At 34.6% G+C, this 22,106-nt stretch overlaps 1 protein-coding gene and 2 long non-coding RNA genes across 7 annotated transcripts; 1 reads left to right on the plus strand and 2 right to left on the minus strand.

The window, feature by feature from the left end:
- Window positions 1-1,223: 1,223 nt before the first annotated feature.
- LOC138339512 (uncharacterized) lies at window positions 1,224-1,830 on the minus strand. The gene is made up of 2 exons (XR_011212298.1): window positions 1,693-1,830; window positions 1,224-1,457 (listed from the first exon to the last, which is right to left on the minus strand). It is a non-coding gene; the product is annotated as an uncharacterized lncRNA (long non-coding RNA).
- Window positions 1,831-1,901: 71 nt separating this feature from the next.
- LOC104644751 (uncharacterized) lies at window positions 1,902-6,521 on the minus strand. Of its 4 annotated transcripts, none has more exons than XR_738607.4 (5): window positions 6,309-6,521; window positions 3,634-3,871; window positions 3,349-3,552; window positions 2,941-3,032; window positions 1,902-2,560 (listed from the first exon to the last, which is right to left on the minus strand). It is a non-coding gene; the product is annotated as an uncharacterized lncRNA (long non-coding RNA). The 4 variants fall into 4 exon arrangements; XR_738605.4 differs by having other exon boundaries at window positions 2,941-3,059; XR_011212297.1 differs by having other exon boundaries at window positions 3,329-3,552.
- A 6,311-nt stretch (window positions 6,522-12,832) lies between these two features.
- Window positions 12,833-20,320, plus strand: LOC101266480 (ubiquitin carboxyl-terminal hydrolase 24-like). 2 transcript variants are annotated; one of them, XM_010314952.4, is made up of 8 exons: window positions 12,833-13,025; window positions 13,118-13,214; window positions 15,771-16,403; window positions 16,487-16,674; window positions 17,138-17,397; window positions 18,251-18,396; window positions 18,897-19,070; window positions 19,741-20,320. In XM_010314952.4, the coding sequence occupies exons 2-8, from the start codon at window positions 13,200-13,202 to the stop codon at window positions 19,927-19,929; spliced, it is 1,605 nt and encodes a 534-aa protein (XP_010313254.1). In that variant the 5' UTR covers window positions 12,833-13,025; window positions 13,118-13,199; the 3' UTR covers window positions 19,930-20,320. The 2 variants fall into 2 exon arrangements, with proteins under 2 accessions (XP_010313254.1, XP_025883944.1); XM_026028159.2 differs by having other exon boundaries at window positions 12,833-13,214.
- Window positions 20,321-22,106: the final 1,786 nt, after the last annotated feature.

Raw genomic sequence — 22,106 nt, forward strand, 5'->3', positions numbered from 1 at the left:
TTTGAATTCACGTGAAAATGGCCTACTAAAAAGAGAAGTTGTTGATAGTCACGTTCTTGGTAAGTTGCCCAAAGTCACGTTCTTGGTAAATTGCTCAGAGTCACATTCTTGGCAAGTTGCTCAGAGTCACATTCTGGTTAAGTCGCTCACATACACATTCCTTATAATTTGTTGAGAGTCACGAATTTAGTAAATCCTGAGAGTTACGCAGGACCAAGTTATTACCGATGCACACAACTCTATTTATTCAAAATCTTGATTGTTTTAAATTACTCCATTTAATTTTCATTCCTCTTTCAATACTTCAACAATCAACTTTTTCCATCTATCAATTTTATTTATTTAAGACACCAGTACCCTTTCGAGCTCATTTTTTTAGTACTTCTATGCATTTTTTGTGCTGAAGTAAAATCAAGACCTATTTCAAGTAATTGCGGTGATACACACACATTGCCGTAGATATAAATAATTCTTTTTTTTATTTTAACATGAAAGTGGTCTAATGAAGCGACAAGTTGTTAACTGTCACGTTCTTGATAAGTCGCTCATAGTCACGCTCCTCGTAAGTGCTGACAGTCACATTTCTTGGTTGATGGTCACAAATTTTGTAAATGGTGACTGCCACGATCGGGGAGCATCCCCTATACGTAACCGGAGTCTTTGTCCTTGGTGAGGCTTTAGACTAGCCCTTAGCATACATTATTGCATATCATAAGTAGAGAAAAATGCGGAAAATTTAAAACTTTACCTATGAATGTCACATTCGGGAAAACCCGCTAGACGTAACCGGCAAGTCCTCTTTGAGGACTAAGACTAGCATCTTAGCTTACATTATTACATTCATAGGTCAAATTTAGCAGAAAATTTAAATGTTTTCATTACTTCTACTTGGAGGTTTACATAGACCTCTACATACACATAGTATCACTACAACAAAAGAGACTTTTAGTGGCATTTAATTTTCTTTTTAGCTGCAATTTTTATTGCCACAAAAACCTTTAGCGGTATTTAATATAATCTCATTGCATCTAGTGTCGCTAAAGGTTTTAGCGGCATTTATTTAGCAGCAATAACTATTGCCAATAAAGATTTCATATTTATAAATTATAATTGTCGATAAACGAGACCTATTTTAGTGGGAATTATAATTGACCATTGATTAACCTTAATTCATATGTATAACCAGAGAAATCAATACCGATATAGTAATAGAACAATTACCAAATTCAAACCACGTCAATTCATTTAAACAAAACTTAATTCATCCACTTTCTTGTCTTCTCGTGGTAAAAACAAATATGAATCATCTATAAGATTGTGGTCAAGTTGCCAAAACACATTTAAAAAATGTGTTTAGCAATGAAAAAACAAGAAAATTGAGTCACGATCATATGTAATATCCAGATGATCTTTAGTAGAACCAACTCATATTGATATCTGAGGAGAAGGTTGTTGTGCTTCCAGAAACAAAGGAGAAAAATAAGTCAATCAAATTAGAAATCTACTAAAATAAACAGTATGAATAAAACACAGAGAGCATGAATGGTGAAGTTCTAAAGAGCAATGAGAGAAGTCTATGAAGAAGTTGAATTCTTCCTCAGATTTTAAAGTAATTGTTCATCTATATTTCCAGCCAACAAAGAGTCTGGATAAAAAATACAATCAAAGAAAGAACAATGAAGGAGGACTTACCAAAAGATAAAATAGTTGATATGCGCTCTTGTATGGTAAAAGAGATTGCCCTACGACAAGAAACTAATCTAAAGTGTTATTCAGAATAATCACTTTCGTAAGTAATCTCTTTCATATCGCAAATCTGAATGACAAGTACAAAGTTTGAGTTGTGTGATCCCAATAAAATGAATAATAAAGCATAACGAGTTCCATCAGTAAAGTCTCAATTTAGTGTAATCTTCTGGACAACCATAGCTAGGTGTTTACTGTTATGTTTTCCACAAGCCATAGCATCAAGATTATATTAAGCATGATATGCAGAGAAAAACAATCCATACAACAACTTGAACGAGCCATCCCCTCCTCCTCCAACAGACACATGACTATCAAAATCCAAACTTCCAACATACAATAAATAGAACTTAGAAAATCAAACGAAACCCACAGGACATAGCATCTTGAACACTTACAGACATGATTTTGCAGAGAAAACCACAGGCCTAGTGTTACCTAGAAGGACTACAATGTGACATATCAAAGGCAATAGCCTCAAAATTTAGTATATCAAGGAAATATATTTGTAAATAGACCCTTGAACTACATCCCTGATAGGGAAGGTTTTGCCTATCCTATGACACCTCTAATCTATGATAAAAAAATTCAAGATTACTGAAAAAATCACACAAGCTATGACATATATTTCATTCCCTGATATATGGCCTACAATTTTTTGGAAGGAATCGTTGTGTTCACTAGCATCAGCTATTGAAAAACCACTTTTTTCTTTTCCCAACACTTGAGAATATACATCTCCTTCCCAGGCAACACTGTCATGAGATTGTTCCTCAAGTATCTCATCATTACTCAACTTCTCTTTCATCAAGTCCTGATAATAAATAAGTTTATGATTTTTAATCATGTGAAAAAGTAAAAAATCAGTATAATGAAACTTAAAAGCTTCAACAGGTTAGTGACAATTCACCAATTCCTCATATTTTAACTTTGGAAGCATTTTTTCCCAATCAATTTCCAAGTTGATATTTTCGCAATTGAAAGGTAAAAATGTATAACAAATCTTACAACAACATTTGAAGATTCCTCATCCAATGGTCTACATCTCTAAGCTTTGTATTAATTAATATTTAGATTTTTGCACATGTGGGCTCTATTCCATCTATAGCCTATAAAGTTAAATTGATGCAAATAAATTGGGCATGACCCAAACGAATTGTAATATCTTACAGTAAGTAATGTATGCATTTATACCTGTTCATTCATCAAGGTTGCTATGATTTTGGATCCACCCGTGTGAGCCATTTTTTGGTTAGCTCTACTGATTCTTTTGTTTGACTACGCTTCTAGGATGAGAAATAAAACATCAGTTCCTGCTAGTATAACAACACTTAAGTTCTTTGAAAGAACAAGTAAAAGAACTATGAAGAATCTGCATAACAAATAAAGATTTCATCCCTGATGATGATAAGTGCATAATTTAACTTTTTCACTAAGCGATAAAAGATTCATCTAAGAAGTTCGGGAAAAAGAATTGAGATCTTCTTTATTTTTAACCTGTTTCATTCATCATACATAATCAAAAGGAGAAAAGTAATGTTCACCAAAATATAGATAATAACATCCAAATAATAAAACAAACCAGATATAAGAAGCGCTAACATGTGCTTTTTCAGAAAGCCAATACGAAACGAGACTATTCCATTGATCCCTTGGTATGTGAGCTGGTCTATTTTTCATCAAGGCATCTTTGGTCTTATATTTGGTCACATACATCGCCTTCAAGTCACATTTATAGTCCCTCCATTTTTTCCCTATTGACTTTTTCACGAACTCTTCTCCACATATTGGAATAGAGAACTTTTTCTGAAAAGATAGACAAAAGTTAACAAGATAATATCATGTATAAAAAAACAATGATACTTGTTAAGAACAATAATTTTATACCTTCACAAATTTCACCAATATTGTCTTTTCTTCGTCATGAACACTCTCCAATCATTTGTATTTGACGGTGTCAAATCTGGAGTTCTAGCAACTATCCCTAGAAAGCTAACCAGTTTTCGTCCCTCTTTTCCGATTGACTGATTACGACTATTAAATGACACAACAACTTTTTTAGGTGGTAGATTCCATACATCTTTTAATAAAGTAGGTCAACGAACTTTACTTGTCTTTGAAGGACCTGAAATAAATTCAAAACTCACTTGTGACAGTTTTTAGGGAAAGAATAAGTACAATGCAACAATCAAGTTAATAGTGCAAAATGCAAAATAGTAATAGATACATTCTCATGTATCTAGATCTTATTATGAAGATAATCTATAAATTCAAGTTTAAAAAAATAACATGGCTCATTATTCAGCTCAGCAACGTCAATAGAATTGGTATCCTCAGATGTTTGGACTTGGGAGCAACTCTGAGTTTTCATTAATTGTTGAATGTAGGGTCGTACTTCTTCATCATGACATTGTTCAGTAACTAATCGACTACGAACCGTATTTCGCATTTTTTGTTCTTCAAAACTAACTGCTTATATAGTTTCTTCTAACCTATAGGTGAACTAACTCATAGTGGTCAGAAAGAGGGAGTGAGATTTCATCAGTTTATTTATTGTGAAGCAAAGTAGTGAGAATCTCTAGGAAAAATGTTATAGGAATAGGCTAAATATAGACCAAGATAGAATAAGATCCTGGAAGAAAACTACTGGAAATTACTTGAAATTCACTATCAAAATCAACAGATTTGGAGATATAAACAGAAGATAATCCATTACAGTAGGAGAAGAAATTTTAAGCAAAAGTCTAAAGACTCCTACTAGTTTTACTTCTTAAAATTAAAATCAAAGTGGCCCATTAGAAAACAAAGAGATGCTTATTGTTTGGACAGGAAAACAGTCTCTGAACAGTGCCTGATTTACCTTTTTCAAACATATTCGAGTTGAAATGAGAAGCAACTAATGATAACAAACGTTTAAATTCTCTCGATTCTGTGGAAAATAAAGCCAACTTCAAATTAAGCTAGTTCATTCCATGATATCAATATTTTAATCTATACAACTAAACATATGAACAAGCTTAAACATGTGATTTAGACAAAAAAGAAAAGGAAATTAAACTTGAGCAAAACAGAATGCAGGAAACGGAACTAAAAATACAGTAACCAAAAGTTGAATTCTAACAAACAACATGAACAATATGAGCTGGAAAAATCTAAATAAAAAAAAGTAAGTTATATGGTATTTAACAATTAACCTACATGAATGTAGACCTTACTGACACTTAACTTGAATTTTCACAAAAGAGAGCATTAAGAGAAGTAGTGCTTAGCTACACGGGATTCACCTTAAGGAACAAACAACATGCAGGTTTCAGAGTAAAGTAGCCTGAATTAATTACATATATTTAGCTATAGGGTATCTCTTTACATATATATAGAGAGAAAAGGGATGACATAACACTAGTCATAATTAATTACTAGCCACATACTACTAGCACTAGAGATGCAGAGGCCAAGACCCAGCGCAACAATTTTGATTTCAACATTGTCTCATTTTTCTTAGATGTGCGAATTTGTTGACAAATCACGACGCTATTGAATAAAATTACTAAAGCAAACTAATCATTAATAGATTGAAAAACTAGCTATAAGTGGAGGAAATGACAATGGGTGTATACAAGGATGTGGTAAATTTTCTTCTTGTAGAGGTGTTGTGTTATGGAGAAGTGTTAAGAAAATCATTGTTACAACATTCAGAATGAAAGTTTAATTTATAGCATGCTATGAGGCCTAACGAAGCACATTAACATAAAATACTATTTGATGGTTAGAGACTATGTTAAGAAGAAAGATGTGAGTTTTTGAACATATCAGTAGTACACTATGATGATAGCTGATCCTATGACTAAAGGTTAACAAGCTAATGTTTTCAAAGATCATGTAATCTGTATGGGGCTTAGTAGTTCATAGAGAAAATTTGTTGAATGTGTATTTTATGTCTACTTTTATGAGTAAAGTAACAAACTTCCTTCAGGTAATGCCTAAGAGACAGCAGTGTGGACTGCAAACAAGAAAAGTCTTGTTGTCCCGAGCAACGTTGTCTTGCTCTTAACTAGTGATGGAAGGCTCATTATGCTAGTAGGAGGCCAGAAAATCTATGTATTAAATCGATCTCGAGCCATTGCTTCAGCTTCCATGATGGACATGAAAAATTTTGTGCTCTATGATTTAGATTGCAATGTCATTTCATTTAGCGAAGTTTTGACCATCCAACAAACACACTTTTACATGGTCAGCATATATCAGCTGAAAAAGAGTTGTTCCTGAGTGCCTCGGAAGCATATAATTTATTCGGGATTTTCTGCCTCAAAATGCAAAATGATGGGAACTTTTTTCAGTACCCTAACCATATGAGACTACATAGGAGAAAGGACCACCATCTATATGCTGATAATCTAATGCAATTAGGGCTTAGAACAACACACAATGCACAGAATACAACTCGCTCAGCAAACTACAACACACTACATTCCTCATGTATCACAATTTCATTACTCATACGAAAAACAATCATTATCATCCAATCACATTCAAGACAAAAGAATCAGAACACATCGATGTACCTTGAGGTGGTGACAAAGGGTTAGCAATCCACGGAGGACGAAGGAATCAGAGATGGAGATTACAAAGTCGATAACTAAGAAGATTTCAGATCAATTTTGTAAATCTCGAAGCTGTCGCTTCAGATGAGAATTGTGAATTGGAGAATGAGAGATCAAAAATTTTGGTATTTGGGAATTTTGTGGATGAAAAATACAAAATTTGGATTTATTATTAGGTATTTTAAGCAAGTGTAGTGTGTATATATATATCGAGTATACATAGACCCTCATATAGAAAGATTACTTAGTTTTCTACTTTTATCGCATATAGATATATAAAATATAACATAATCTCAATATAGTCGTCTCATCTCATGACCATATAACAAGAATATATTAAATTGGGTCTAGCCCATACATCAATAAAATAAGACCACATATAGTTCAACAATGTTTAGTACTCAAATGAAAGGAAAGAAACATAAGAGTCATAATACTAAAACAACTTCATACCTTGATATTGGCATTGTTCTCGGAAAGTGAGGACCTACCCAACTTGGATGATCAAGAATTCCAAGTCTTTCTCAAAGTCGTCTCCAAAAGCCCTTCAACCACCCAAACCTAAAATATTAGGGAAAAGGAAGAAATGGGGTTAGTACATCACTTGTACTAATATGAGACCATATGCACACATACTTTGAAATCATGCTAAGAAAAGAGACATTTCAATAAGTATGCACTTTTCATTAAAAACATTTATGCACATTCAACATGACCATACCAACCAATAGACCATGTTCATTAAGTCATAGGCATGTACATCACAAGAACAACGACGTCAAGTCTAGTCAAGTCAACATGCATATCATATAATTGAATATATAGTCAAGTCACTCTATCATCAAGTCATAATAGCAATAATCATGAATAAGAGTACATTTCAACACCCAAAGCAAGACAAGTCCATGAACCTATCAAGTCAACAAGTGCAATGACCAAGCAAAGCCCCATAACCTTACTCAATCAAGTAAACCAACAAGAATCTTGACTAGCATCCTGCTTCACATAGAGTAGCATTTAAGAGTACATGTCGTCTTACTTTAACAATGTAGACCAATACATATTCATAAGTGAAACTAATCAACATATAGTATCAACGATGTGCAAGTTCTTCATACACATATCATATACCATCATAAGTATATTCATACATAAGAATATTCTCCTAAGACTTCCCTCAAGGCTAACTAATGCAATGTTTAGGTAGAGTCTCATACTCTTACCTAGACTAAGCTAAACCCCTTAGGTTATCTTAATTAAAGTTCATTCCTTTAATTCATTTTACCTTTTGGGAACATCTTGCCCTAACTGACATAGACCACATGAGCTAATATGGAATCCGGTGTCATGGAACCCTACACTGAAAGAAGGCGGACTACTTTCCAAGGTAGTACAAATCATGAACATAGCAACTACGTGGATCCACTAGCTAGTATTCATATGGGGTCAACATAGTTCAAAAACTAGGAGATATAGTTGGGACCCTTTTTATACTACATGCATTGTAGTGTCCAATCTCAAGAGTACATTAGTGATCCTACCTTCCCTATGTGGGAAATGACACTCCTCACTCTAGTTCACTCGGTGCTAAGCTAGAGTCCCTTTTGAAATGTCTTTATTAATCATTATAGCTTATTGTAGGTCTAGGGTCTAACCCTTGTATAAACATCATCATAGCTCAATAATAATTGCACGAGTATTGTCCTTTCATTACAATTCATATAGGTGAGGTTAACACATTAACATTTTCACATCATGATAAGGCACATTGGTAAATCATTCACCATCCTTATAACATTTACATCTTAAGCCAACACCTCACAAATCATAGTCAAAACTTACCAAGTCTCCTTCATAATTCATCATCAAGCTCTTACCATCAACCCTTACTTCAACCCAATTAAGGTATAACATCATCATAATTCAATTATCAACATGATAACACGGCTAAAAGAATCACTACATCACAATTCAATACTAGTTCATATATAGCTTAAGACAAGATACTTAGGTCAAACTCACAATATACTTCACAACCTAGATCACTTCTCAAGAACTAGCATGAAAGGACTAACCCTAATTCATTCATAATTAGTATAACAACATCATCTAGTAGTAATAGAACCAATAACCAAGTCAATTGAACCAATATAACATAATTCATATCAAGATCATTACCTAGGGTTAAAGGGTAAAGGTCATCTTCTACAAACTAGACTAAACCATCAAGATATATCATAATTAAGTTAGAATACACGTTATCTATTCATAATATCCAAAAGAAATTATAAACCAATCAATTCATAACATCAATTTGAGATTGGATGAAACCCACTTGAAAACTCAACTTTTGAAATCAATTTGATGGAACCCTTTGAGGAAAGAAGTCTCAAAGGTGAAAGAGATCACATACCTTACTAATTGATGGTGAAACTTGACTCTTTGCAGCCCCTTAAACCCTCCCCTATCTTGGTCTTTAATGGAGTTCTTCACTAGAGAGAGAAAGAAGAGAGAAGGAATAAAATTTGGTTTTTGTGAGTCATGAGAGTTTAAATTAGTCTTAATTAGGTTAGGACTTTATATAGGGTGTTACTTAGACCTCCCCAATCCCCCAACTAATTAACTAACCCTCTAACTAATTAATTTTAACTAATTAAAAATGTGCAAAATAGTGAGGCCCTCACAGACGAGACCTCTACCAACGGTCCGTCTGTGAGTCGATGACTCCTACCCCCTTCATGATGCACATCTGTTCAAAGAGTCCCTTCAAGGATTTGGCTAAGTATTGGTGTACGGATGGCATCGACGTCCCGTTGATCCACACACGCTCCGTCGTTTCCCTTCGTGGGTGCACACTACCAGGCAGTCTTTGACCCCAAAATGCAAGGGTCCTCCTCATGGGCCTTTGGTTGGTCCTTGGGGAGTCGTACCCGGATGTTTCGACTATAAATCAACTTAAACACATGTTAGACACCCTTCCACCAATTTTCATCATTTTTCGACTTTAAACGCTAGTCAAATAGGTTAAGGTACGCTAGCACCTCATTGAACTAGTTTCCATACGTTATGGATGTTCTTGGACGTTTTGGTTTCTAGACTTTCTAAATGACTTATATTCATTAAAACAGACCCTAAAATAGTGTATAAACCTTAGGACACTTATGTTAGGCTCTAGAACACATCTTGAATTTTTGAAGTGTTACAATGAAGTATACATAGACTTCTCATTCAATAATATAATCAATTAACTAAAGTAGTCTAATATTGTCTCATACATAAACCATCTATAATAGAAGTATAAGATTTGGGCAATAGCCCTTACACTATTAAGATATGCCTCATATAGGCTTGCAACAAAGTCTCAAAGATAACGAAAGAACAATTATCTTAGACATAGTCAATACAAAGAAAGTTAGAAAAGTGGAATCATCCTTAGACTTGAGGGCTCACCAACAACTTGGGAAAAGATCCAAGTCTTCCTCGCAAATGGCCTTGAATGCTCTTCAATGGCCCGAACCTATAGGAAAAGTAAAGAGAGTATCGGTTAGTACAAATCACATGTACTAAGTATGGCTCCTATGCATAAAGTTCATCAATACATGCATAAAATGACATTTTAGTCAAAATATGTGTTTTACCAAGTAAATGTAATATACACAAAAAGTAAGTATTATAAGCCAACCCAACATGGTATCAACCCAACATGTTGACAACCCAAGAAATATTTGTGCAATGCCAAGAATAGAACCCAATAATCCTAGTCTAAGCTAGGTATCACATTAAGCAACCTATTTCTTACATGCATTTATAATCTCCTACTCCATCACAACTTGTCATACTCGTAAAGATCATATATAACTTGACACACATAACACATAATCAACTTAATCATAAAATAACACTACTAGAACCATTCCTTAGGATCCCACAAGTGCAATGTGTAAGAAAAGTCTCATACCCTCCCTCACACTATGTAGATAGCTTTAGTAAGAGTTAACACACTTCCTTTATTCCTTTACTTTTACATTAGTGAAAGAAGTTACAATAACTGACATTAGACCATGTGAGCTACATGGAATTTGGTGTTCTACTCCCACACTGAAAAGAGAGGGTTAACACTTGCCTAAGGTGTAACCTTTCGTATATAGCTATCTAGTTGGGTCCACTAAGCTAGAGTCCTATGTGAGTACATAGTTAAGGGTCAATAAGATTGTTACTAGAAACCCTTACTTACTAAACATGGGGGTTTCCATCTATGAGACAACATACACTGGGAATCCGGACTTGCTAAACGTGGGAAAACACATGTGGGAAGTCGGACTGACTAAACGTGAGACCCCCATCTCATTTACATGCCCTTTCGGTGCTAAGCATCTACTCTATTTAGTAATCATCTTTAGTCATCAATTAGGTTCACATTAGCCTCTACTAGACCCTTATGTAACCATCTCATCATAATAGCTTATAGGTGATCATAAGTGAAACCAATCCATTCACTTTAGAAACACTAGCAAGTGAGTAAACCTTTCACTTTAACAATTCATTATAATCATAAGAATTACCGTTCAATCATATAATAAACCTAACATAACATACATTCATACTTCATAGCTAATTCAAGATTATAGGGTTAAGGATGAGGTAACCTTGTCATCAAACAACACATTAACTACAACATTATTACTAACCAAGTAATTCATCTAACATAATTAAGTTCAAGAAAGAACCAACATTCATACCTTCTTGCTCTTCATGGGACTTCATACTTTAATCACCCAAGAATGCATAATCAATACACAAAACAAGGTAATTCGAGAAGCAATTACATAATTAACATCAATGTAGTCAAACAACATATTCATTCACCTTCACAATTCACCATATTAATTCAAGGTTTTCATGAAATTGGGAAAGAACATGGGTCCATGGAAATCTTGAGTGAATAACAAGATTAACCATCAATATATACTTAAACAACATTAATTGACCACAATTCACCACAATTGATTCTTAATTTCGTTTTTCAAAGAAGACACAATGTGTAGAGAAAACCGCTAGTTTTGGGAAGTTTGAAAAACTCTTTGAAAGGACCTCTTGGGGAAAGGAATCCCAAGAGTGAAAGAAAACATACCTTAACCAAGACTTTAGCCACCAATTTGAGTAGAAAACTTGGGAATTTGGTCTTCTTCTTCAAGCTTCAAAGCTTCTTCAATGGAGGTTGAGTAAGGAGAGAATGTAGAGAGAAGGAGGAACTTTAGGATTTTGATTTGGGAATTTGATTTTGAGTGGAAAATTGTGGAGTCAAACTTATTTAAAATCAATATATAACCCTCCCCTAAAATATCCAAAAGACCCCTCAAACTTGACTGTTTAGTAAGTGAAACAGCCTGATGCCTTAGGCAACTTGTTGGCCAATCTTTGGGTCCTCCTCAAGGACCCCTAGGGTGGTCCTTGGAGGGGAGGGGGGGGGGGAGAGGGTCGGACCTGGACGTTTTGACCCTATATACATTATTTTACCTATTTAAAGTATTTTTACAAGTTTTAGACTTCATACGACACTCCCAAACCTTCACAAGACCTAAGGACATTTACTAGTTCAATTTCACTAGTTCCGGAAGTCATGGTCGTCCTTTTACATTTAGGCTCTAATACTTCTATATTAAGTTTATTAATTTAGTCTAGGTCTGGAAACATCATTTTAGATATTATTTAATAGGTGAGGCTCTTGTCTACGTTATAGAATTTTCAGAATGTTACAGTGACAGTCACATTTTTTGTACATGCTGACAGTTATGCAATGTCAAATCATTATTGTTGCGCAACTCTATTTATTCAAGATCTTGATTGTTTGAAACTACTGCATTAAACTTTCATTCCTCTTGTAATACTTTAACAATCAACTTTCTTTATCTATCAATGTTATCAATTTAAGACACAAGTACCTTTCAAACTTTTGTATTTTTTTGTACTTTCGTGCATTTCTCGTGCTGAAGTAGAATCAAGACCTATTTCAAGTAGTTACACTAATAAACACACATCGGTATAGGTATAATTATTATTTTTTATTTTTTTATTTATAACATGTTCTTATTTCAACTTACCAATACAAAAGGTAATTATTTTTTTGGGATAATGCCCAAGTACCCCTCAACCTATGCCCGAAATCTCAGAGACACACTTATACTATACTAAAGTCCTATTACCCCTAAACTTATTTTATTAATAATTTTTTACCCCTTTTCGGCCTACGTGGCACTATCTTGTGGGCCCAATGATGGTTGACTTTTTTTCCCAAACCAGTGCCACGTAAGCTAAAAAGGGGTAGAAAATTACTTATAAAATAAGTTCAGGGATAATAGGACCTTAGTATAGTATAAGTGTGTCTCTGAGATTTCGGGCATAGATTGAGGGGTACTTGTGCATTATCCCTATTTTTTTCACCTAAAGTTTATTCTTATACCAACTTACCAAAACTACATTCCTTTAACCCCAATCATTTTTTATATGCCTCTCTCCCTTCTGTCATTTTCCCCTTTTTGCTCAAAAAAATTTGCATCTCTTACAACCCCTCACCCCCCACCCCCACCCCTCACTCTACCCCCTCCACTGTCTTCCTGGGAGGGCCAAACCCTAAAAGCTCTCGCCAACCCCATTAAACCCCAAATCCCCTCTCTCTGTGTGAGCTTCATTACTGTTTTCTCTGTATTTTCATGTCTGAAATTGTTGTTTTGCTCAGTTCTACTCATTTTTGCATGTCTCTGCTTCACCAGATTCAGTCCTCAATACGGATTACTTGCGTCTCTGATTGCATCAACTATGGGTTTACTTTGAAGGAGTTGTCAATCTTCCAAGATGAATGATCAAAAGGTACTCAAAACCCTACATTTTTGCTGTGTGATTTTCCAACCCTTTTGCAGGGTTTTATCTGGAATTGGGAAATTTATGCTTTTTTTAGTACAATGATTATAAACCTTAACTTCTGTTGGATGAGTTCTGCGCTGTAGTTTGGTGTTGTTTGAGTAGCTAGGAGAATGATGTTAACTCATAGAAGAAAGATGGAAAAAGATATTTTTTTCCTGATTTTCTTTTGGGTTTGATAGGGTTGTACTTGGTGTTATTGAGTAGGAGATCTTGAATAGCTAGAAAATGATGTTAACACATCACTTAAAAGGAAAGAAAAGAAAAGAGATGGTTATCCCTTTTTTGAATTCCCGCTGTAGCAGGCTGTCGAATGGATTGATTAGGGATGTGCAATCTGATTAGGACAACCCTCTTCAAAATTTAGAAAAAATTAAACACAAAAATGAGGTGGGAGGATTTAATGGAGAAGACTTGTTTGTGTGACCTGGGTTCCTTTATGATAGCTTCATGGTGATAGAGAAATGGTGGTAATTTTAAAAATCTAGGGTGAACTTGTTTAGACTACTCATCTGTTTGTGTGCTATAGCAGGCTGCCCAGTGGATTAGTTAAATGTGCACCAAGTTGGTTTGGACACCACTGTCATAAAAAAAGAAGAAGAAGGGGGAAAACAAAAAATAAAAGCAAAAAGAGAAAAAAAAGATTCAACTTGGACCAGGGACACAGAGATGTGTTAATATGTGCTACATTCTGGCAAGGAAATGATGCCAACCTCCATTCAAAAGTGAAAAGGGAAAAGGGAAAAGGAAAGCAAAAGACGTAAGTTCATTGGAAAGCTTCTTTTCTCCCTTTATTCATGGTTCTCCTCAGTTGCTGTCTCTAATCTCTATCACTAGGCTCACCAACCTACTTGGGCTTCGTTTTGTTATCCCTTCCGAATAGCCCAAGAAAGGCCATTTTCCTAGTCATGAGTTCCCTAGGGAATCAGTAGATGGAGCTGTTGGATTCGGTAGGAAGGGAAGTTTAGTAGGCTGCTTGTTTAGTCTCTGTATGAGCTTTTACCATTTTGTACTGTCTTGGTACCTTATCAATTAACTTTTACTTTATTTAAGAAAAAGGTCTTGAGTTCCTCTATGACATAAGCTCATTGGAAAGCTTCTTTTCTCTCTTTATTCATGGTCCCTGGTTTTTGTATCTTGTCACTAGGCTCACCAACCAACTTAGCTTCTTTGCACTGGTACTTCAGAATAGCCCCAAAAGGCCATTTTTCTAGTCGTGAGTTCCTAATTGAATCTGTACGTGGATTTTTTGGATGCATTAGGAAGTGAAGTGTAGTAGACTACTTTTTTGGTCTCTGTATAAGTTCTGTACCATTTTGTACTGTCTTGGTACCTTATCAATTAACTTTACCTTATTAAAGAAAAGGCCATCAGTTCCCCATGACATAAGCGCTGTTGGTGGTGGGCAGACAATTCAATCAAATCCTTGAGAACAGTAAGGGTAAAGAGATAAAGAAGTCTATGCAGGAATATGATTAGCCAAGCTGGGACAAAGAAAACCGCCCAGAGCTGTGTAATATCAAAGAACAAGGCTTCTGTTAATTAGAGGAGAGGAGAACATGTGTGTATGTCTTCTGGTGAAATTACATTGCAAGAACTCATTACTCATTAGCTAATGTGCCATTAAAGAGCAAAGTTCTCAATGCAAAATGAACGCAGGCTCTTGCATTGGTAAGATAGGTGATAATGAGCTGGTTTGCTGCTGGCATATACACTATGGACATAACCAACCAATTGTATTATAAATTAGATTAACTTAATGGTTGTTCTCTTTTTCTGTAAGATGGAGATTTTCTTTTTTATTGTTAATTAGGTTTATGATTATTTTAGGTGACAAGCTATTATTGTTTTGGATAAATAACTCTAAGAAAATCTTCTACAATTTGCTGAATACTTCATTAGTTCATTATATATTTGGACAACTAGGCTTGTTTAAAAACGTTTAGAATTGGGTAGCAGGGCAATCTTCATTCTAGATATGAACATATGTTTTTATTGATATTTAGTTTTTGTGCTTTCTGGAGGAATTAGGATGTGAACAGGGTAGAAAGGCATTTCTCGTTTTTTATGTTCTATTAAGCCTGGATTACAAAATTGTTTTGTCCATTCTATATCCCTCTATTCTCCTTTCCCCTTTCATCTCTTCAGATTTGTTCGTAGATTAGGTAAAAGTTAGTTTCTATTCTGAAAATTCCTCAACTACCAATGCATCATCTCTCTTGAAACAGCAACTTCCCAATTTCGACAATATTTCCAACTTAAATTTTTTGAAACCATACTTGTGTGAGTAGATTGTGTTAGCAGTTTACTGGCTTCTGCCTTTTTTTCTTTTTTTTGTGGGATCCACTAGTTTGTTTATTAGATACTGACTTGATATGAATTTCTCAGATGCTATTAGTACATCTCCTGTAAACTAGCAGAATTTGTGTTCTGGTTACATTGCTTCTTGCATCTGTTCTGCGTATATGGTTTACCTAATTTTTTTTCTACTCCTTTTGTCATCAGGTGTTGATCTTTGGGTCATTTACAGAAGATGAGATTAGAACTTTGCAAAGTCAACCAACAACTGATGTAGGGATCACATTTGGTTCTTTGGATTCTGCAACTTTAAAATCTGTGGGCATTTTTGACACAAAATTGACAGAGTTTGATCATTCTAAGAAACTTCAGCCATCAGAGCTTGCTCATAGAGAGAATGTCACTGAGGGTCATAGCAATACAAGAAAAACCATAAAGTCGGTTGGCAATACTGTAAAAGAACATGGTAGTTCTAGTTTTACAAATCCTGCTTACAATAGGAGTGTGTTACATCCAACAGTGAATGCCGGAAGTGCTTATGATTCATCCGAAAAGTCGAGCTTGTTGCAGTGTCCAGCTGATAATGTTTCTGAATTGTCTAGCAGTGTGCAAGATGTTCATTTAACTAATCAACTTAAAAACTATAACTTGGTGAATGGTAGACACACATCTTTAAATGCATCATCAAATGGGTGTGCTGTGGTTTTCAGGAGTTTGTTACCTCGAGGGTTGGTCAACTTGGGGAACTTATGCTTTCTTAATGCGACTCTTCAGGCTCTTCTCTCTTGCTCTCCTTTTGTTCATCTCCTGCAAGAACTAAAAACACGTGATATAACAGAGGTATGGTGATAACCTACTTATTAAACTTTTTTTCCCTACCTATAACAAACTTAAATTTCGAGTTTTGATTTTGCTTATTACAGGCTGGGTATCCAACTTTGCATGCCTTTGTTCAGTTCATCTCTGACTTCGGCATATACATTGATTCAAGCATGAAGAAAAAGGAAACAATTGTTTCAGAAATTGGGCTGCCATTTCGACCTCTAATGTTTGAATCTGTCCTAAAGAACTTTACTCCGGATGTCGCCAATAGCTTGACAGGCAGACCTAGGTATGTTACTGAAAGTATATAGGCTATATCTTGTTTATCACTTGACTATTCCTTGGTGCTCTGAGCAATGCCAAAGACTTTCCCTTCTTTGTCAACTGGATCTTGTCTCTTGCAATAGCAATATGCAATATATTTTGCAATGCACTAGTATCATAGGTTCTTAGGTGTCACAGTCAATTATTTTTGGAAGGCATCATTTGATAGATTTCCGTCATTGTCAATCACCAACTTTTGTAGCTATACATGCCGTCAACACTAAGCTATGTGAGAATCCAAAATTTACTGCATCTATTATAATCTTGTTTCATGCTGGCTTTACTTTCTTTTTACTTCCTCTCATTTTTCACAGTCTTTTCTTGCAATAGCAATATGCATTATATTTTCCACTAGTATCTTGGTTTTATTTGTGTGTAGATCTTTTTTTTCATTTTTGTTAGTGTTATGGTGGATTTGCTACTTACAGGCAGGAAGATGTTCAGGAGTTCCTCAGTTTTCTGATGCATCAGATGCATGATGAATTGCTAAAATTAGAGGGTCAAGTACCAGATGGTATTGGGAGAAACTCCTCTCTGGTTTCATCAACAGATGATGAGGAAGAGGATGATGATTGGGAGACTGTTGGCCCAAGGAATAGGACTGCAGTTACTAGAACACAGAGCTTTGTTCCATCAAGTTTAAGTAAAATTTTTGGAGGTCAATTGAAGAGTGTAGTGAAGGCTAAAGGTAAACTGAATGCCTTTATATTTGCATAGTTATATCAGGATATTGTTTGAATCTATTTATATTTGCTTAGTTATATAAGGATATTTGTTGGATCTATCTTGATCTGTCACTACCTTGTATGCCTATACTAACTAGGTCCTAGCTGGCTACTTTTCAAGAATGTACGAGAACATAAAAGAATCATTTATGTGTGCTTTACTAGATCCATATTGCTGTATGTTTATGCATAAAAGATTTTAGTAGTATAAAAAGGCAGCCCAATTGTTTAGGATGATTGATCAAAGGTGAGTGTTGGAAAAGGACCCAATGTAATTCTGTAGCAGTTGGTAGGTTATTCAAATGTATTTTCGTCTTTAACCACTGAAGTAAATTTGGTATTCTGTTAATCCAGATAACATTGATTCACCTGTACTTTCGGATTTGTAGAATTTCGACTTCTTATTTTCTCCTATTATATTACTCCATGCCTAAAGGAGGGCATTTTTTGCCTGTGTTAGTTAGAGAATTTATTTTTATCTTTCCAAATCTATACTAACTTAGGTGTTATGAAGACTACACCGAGACTATCTGACATAAATTGGAAGAGTTGTGTCAGCTGAAGCTGAGATCTTATTTGGCTTATATTTCTCTTTTCTCACTAAGCTAGCTAATAGATAACTTAAAAGGACTAGGCAAAACTTGAACCTGCTAAGATTTTGAATTTGCAAAGGGCTTAGCCTTCATCAGTTGGTCGGAATGAAATGGCTGTTGTGGAGAGCTTCTGTTCCTTATTCTCTTTTGTTCGTATAGGTTGTTTCCTTTTAAGACTCTCTTATACATTTGTCTAATAGCTTTTATTCATTTGTTTAACTAGGCAACAAAGCCTCAGCAACAGTACAACCATTTCTTCTGCTCCACCTTAACATTTATCCAGAGCCTATTTGCTCCATAGAAGATGCACTTCGGATGTTTTCTGCACCAGAGGCGCTTGAAGGATATCGAACGTCTGCAGCTGGAAAGGTACTCTATTATGTTATGTGAACTTTTGGACCGGTAGATCATTAAGTATACTAGTATGTAGTCATTCTGTGGGATACAACTGTTTTTGTACACAAGATTATCATACTTTGGGTCTGGGATTTTCTTTTTTTTTTTACTTTTTTTCACCCAAAAAGAGTAATTAAGGAGAAAATTAATGTTCTCTTTCAACTAAGAAAACACAATATTGCAGTAGTGCGTACTCTGGAAGAAGTCAACTAGAAAATAATTATGCTTATGAGACTTCTCGGCCAATTTCACATTATTGACAAGCTACACTACTCGGACTTTACAAAATTGTCGAGAGGTACATGTCGGATCCTCCAAAATAGTGCATTTTTGGAGGATCTGACACTGGTACAACAACACTTTTGGGGAGTCCGAGCAACATAGCTGATAAAAAATAATTATGTTTTTAGATGGGAAATCTTGTGAATATTTTAGAGCATGTCTCACGATTCTCTCAATTAATCATATCTCAGGCTGAGATAGTCAGTGCCAGCAAGTCTGTTAAGATTCTGGAGCTTTCTGATATAATGGTGTTGCATTTGATGCGCTTTAGCTATGGAAGTGAAGGGAGTACCAAGTTGCACAAACCCGTGCACTTTCCTTTGGAGCTTGTGTTTGGTCGTGAATTGCTTGACTCTCCTACTGAGGTAAGATTTATCTCTCTCTTCTCAAATGTTGTTAATTCCCATGGTTGCATGCTGTCCTGAAAATCCGGTAATGCACTGCGATTGTTACGTTAATATTACATTCTGACCACATTGGCTTTGATTTAGCTACATTTCAGTTAAATTGATTTTGGTAAATTACTTGGTTTTATTCACTAGTAAGTTCACCTTCACTAATAGTAGTTTGGGCTTGTTCTTTCTTTGTGTTGGAATCTGTGTCAGCTTGGAACATTCTGTATGGTGAAATGTCACGAGGCCCAATGAGGTTGAAAGTTAAGCATTCAGCTACTATGGCCTATTGATGAGGCTCCTCCTCTTTAGTCTTCTATGAACACCTTTAGTGTCCAAACATGTTTTAGGGTTGTATAAGCCTTACCATGTATATTTACCTGCAATTGAAAATCTGGTTCTGTAGATAACTTAATAATATTTGTCTGAGATTAGCATAAAATGGAGCGATATGATCAGCTGACCCCAACTTCCTTGGGATTTTTTGTCTGAGATTAGCATAAAATGGAGCGATATGATCAGCTGACCCCAACTTCCTTGGGATTAAGGCATTGTTGTTGTATATTAGTATCGGAGATGTATCAATCTAAACCTTTTCCCTGAAGATGATATTAATGCATATACTTCCATTTACTTGCTACAGGGTAGGAAGTATGAACTAGTTGCAACGATCACTCATCATGGGAGGGACCCTTCAAAGGGTCATTATACTGCTGATGCCCGCCATCCAAGTGGCAAGTGGCTGCGTTACGATGATGTGTCTGTCACAGCCATCCCCACAAGCAAGGTGCTGCATGATCAAGCTTACGTTCTCTTCTACAAACAGTTGTAACTTGTAATGGTAATTTCAAGTTGCAGTGATTGGACAACAACGAAAAAGAGATTAGGGAATATGTTCTTGTACATGTATAAGAAAGTTGATAGATAAAAGATGCAAATATAGGAGCAAAAGATGTAGAGGTAAGAGGAGAACCTTGTTAAATCACTCACAACTCAGAAGAGTAATTTTGTGTTCCCAGTAGATGTTCGAAAAGAGGTAGAGGTAGTAGAGTTCGAGATTCCCCCCTCCCCCGAGCACCCCATTTTTTTTCACCCAGATTTTACGGATTGTATTCTATGTTCTTGAGGTGAATTAAGCTGGAAAAACCCCGAAAAATTTATTGATTTTATTTTAGTCATTGGAAACAATGAGATTGAAAAGTAAAGAAGATTGGCTTGTGTTAGTTGATGTCATATTAATTATGCTAATTTGTAGTGTACAGTGGGAGTAAATTTCTTGAGAAAACACTTATCTATGCACGATGTTTACATCAAACCAATAAATGCATGATATATTTCTGTATATCGACTCTAATACTTGACAACGGATCATGGTAAGCTCCGAGTGCAAATTGCTCAGGTTCGCTTGATAATAGAAAGGCTAGTTTTCTCAATCTACACAGTTTTTCGAGAGATCTTTATTTTTAAACGTTTTAGAGATATGAAAACAAAACAATGAAAAAATTGTTGTAAGCTATGTTTCTTATTCAACTTGTAATGTAAAGAGTCATGTTTAATCATTTGACAAATACTACAATATAGGACCACATTTCACAAATAAGGTTTTAACAATGAAAGTGATTGTGAATAGTCTTTTTCAAAAGACAACATTTAGGAATAGTCTATATATATATATATATATATGAGTCTAAATAAAATCATTTTGTAGGTTTTGTAACAATTTTGTAGGTTTTGTAACAATTTGGACTTTTCTTTGATATATATATATATGTGTGTGTGTGAGTCTAAATAACATTTGGGGAAGATTATCTATTTGTGCCCAAATTCACCAAAAGTAGCGAGATTTTTCTTTATTATGAAATATAGCAACATTTTGGTTTCTAACATCTATCGAGCATATTATCCGCAAACATAATAATAGTGAAATATATTATATTTATATATAATATCTGTAGCGGAATATATTGTATGCACACATATAATAATAGTAAAAATATAGTGTATTTGTGTGTATTCAATATATTTGCCTAACTATATGCATTCGCACATATCTTTTTAAACAGTCTGAACTATCCCCACAACAACAACAATAACAACATAGTATTAAATATAATCACATAAGTGGAATTTGGAGCGGGTGGCGTGTACACAACTCTGCTCTATCTTTTGAAAGTAGAAAAAATATTTTTGATATACCCTCGGCTCAGATGAAATATATCAAAACAAGTATGAGAAGAAGATATGAAAGTATAACAATCTTGCTAGAAGTAAAGGAGAAGGGAATAGTAATAACAATGTATAATAACTAAAGGCTAAAGAAGCAATAAATAAAAATAGAAATAGGAATTTGAGAGTACAAAAATACAAAATTAATTATGACTATCTACTATGGTTACTCTCTTTTTAATTATTTGTCCATTTTTAATTGACAGACATATCAAGAAAGTAATAATAAACATAGTAATTTTACTATTTTATCCTTATTATTTATGAAGTAAATGGTTTCAAAATTTAATTTTTTCAAAAAGTTTTACCTTTTTTGATGTAGCTGATTGAGGCTATAATATTTTGTACTTTCTTGATTTGTCAAAATAGATAAGTAATTAGAGACAACTAAAAAGGAAAAATGGACAAGTAATTAAGGACAGAAGGATTGTATTTTTAATCTTCGACCTCCACATAATCGTATCATGAATCATACCGTTGATAAGCTGAATTAATCTCATATATTTCTCGTCAAACCCTTTATAACCAGCCTCTCGCACCTTATTACATTATTAATTTTTGTACTATGTTATTTCAAATAAATAAGTATATTCCATTTCTACCCATCCTAATTTAGCTCATTTTCCATAACATTATTATTGTAGGGGGAATATAACTTTTTTATAGTGACCTATTAAGATTCTATATATCATAAGCAAAGATGACATGTTAAAATAAAAAAAAACCCAAACCTTTATGCTTTTCTCTTATTGGTCCAAAAAAAGCCAAAAAAATAAAAATAAA

Source organism: Solanum lycopersicum, chromosome 11 (assembly GCF_036512215.1).
Source record: "Solanum lycopersicum chromosome 11, SLM_r2.1".
NCBI classification, from domain to species: domain Eukaryota; kingdom Viridiplantae; phylum Streptophyta; class Magnoliopsida; order Solanales; family Solanaceae; genus Solanum; species Solanum lycopersicum.

What these genes read in the sequence shown, in the direction of transcription:
- LOC101266480 (XM_026028159.2), top strand. An exon ending in AAACACGTGATATAACAGAG is followed by an intron (nt 16,404 to 16,486) that starts GTATGGTGATAA and finishes TGCTTATTACAG; the next exon opens with GCTGGGTATCCAACTTTGCA. An exon ending in GAACGTCTGCAGCTGGAAAG is followed by an intron (nt 18,397 to 18,896) that starts GTACTCTATTAT and finishes ATCATATCTCAG; the next exon opens with GCTGAGATAGTCAGTGCCAG.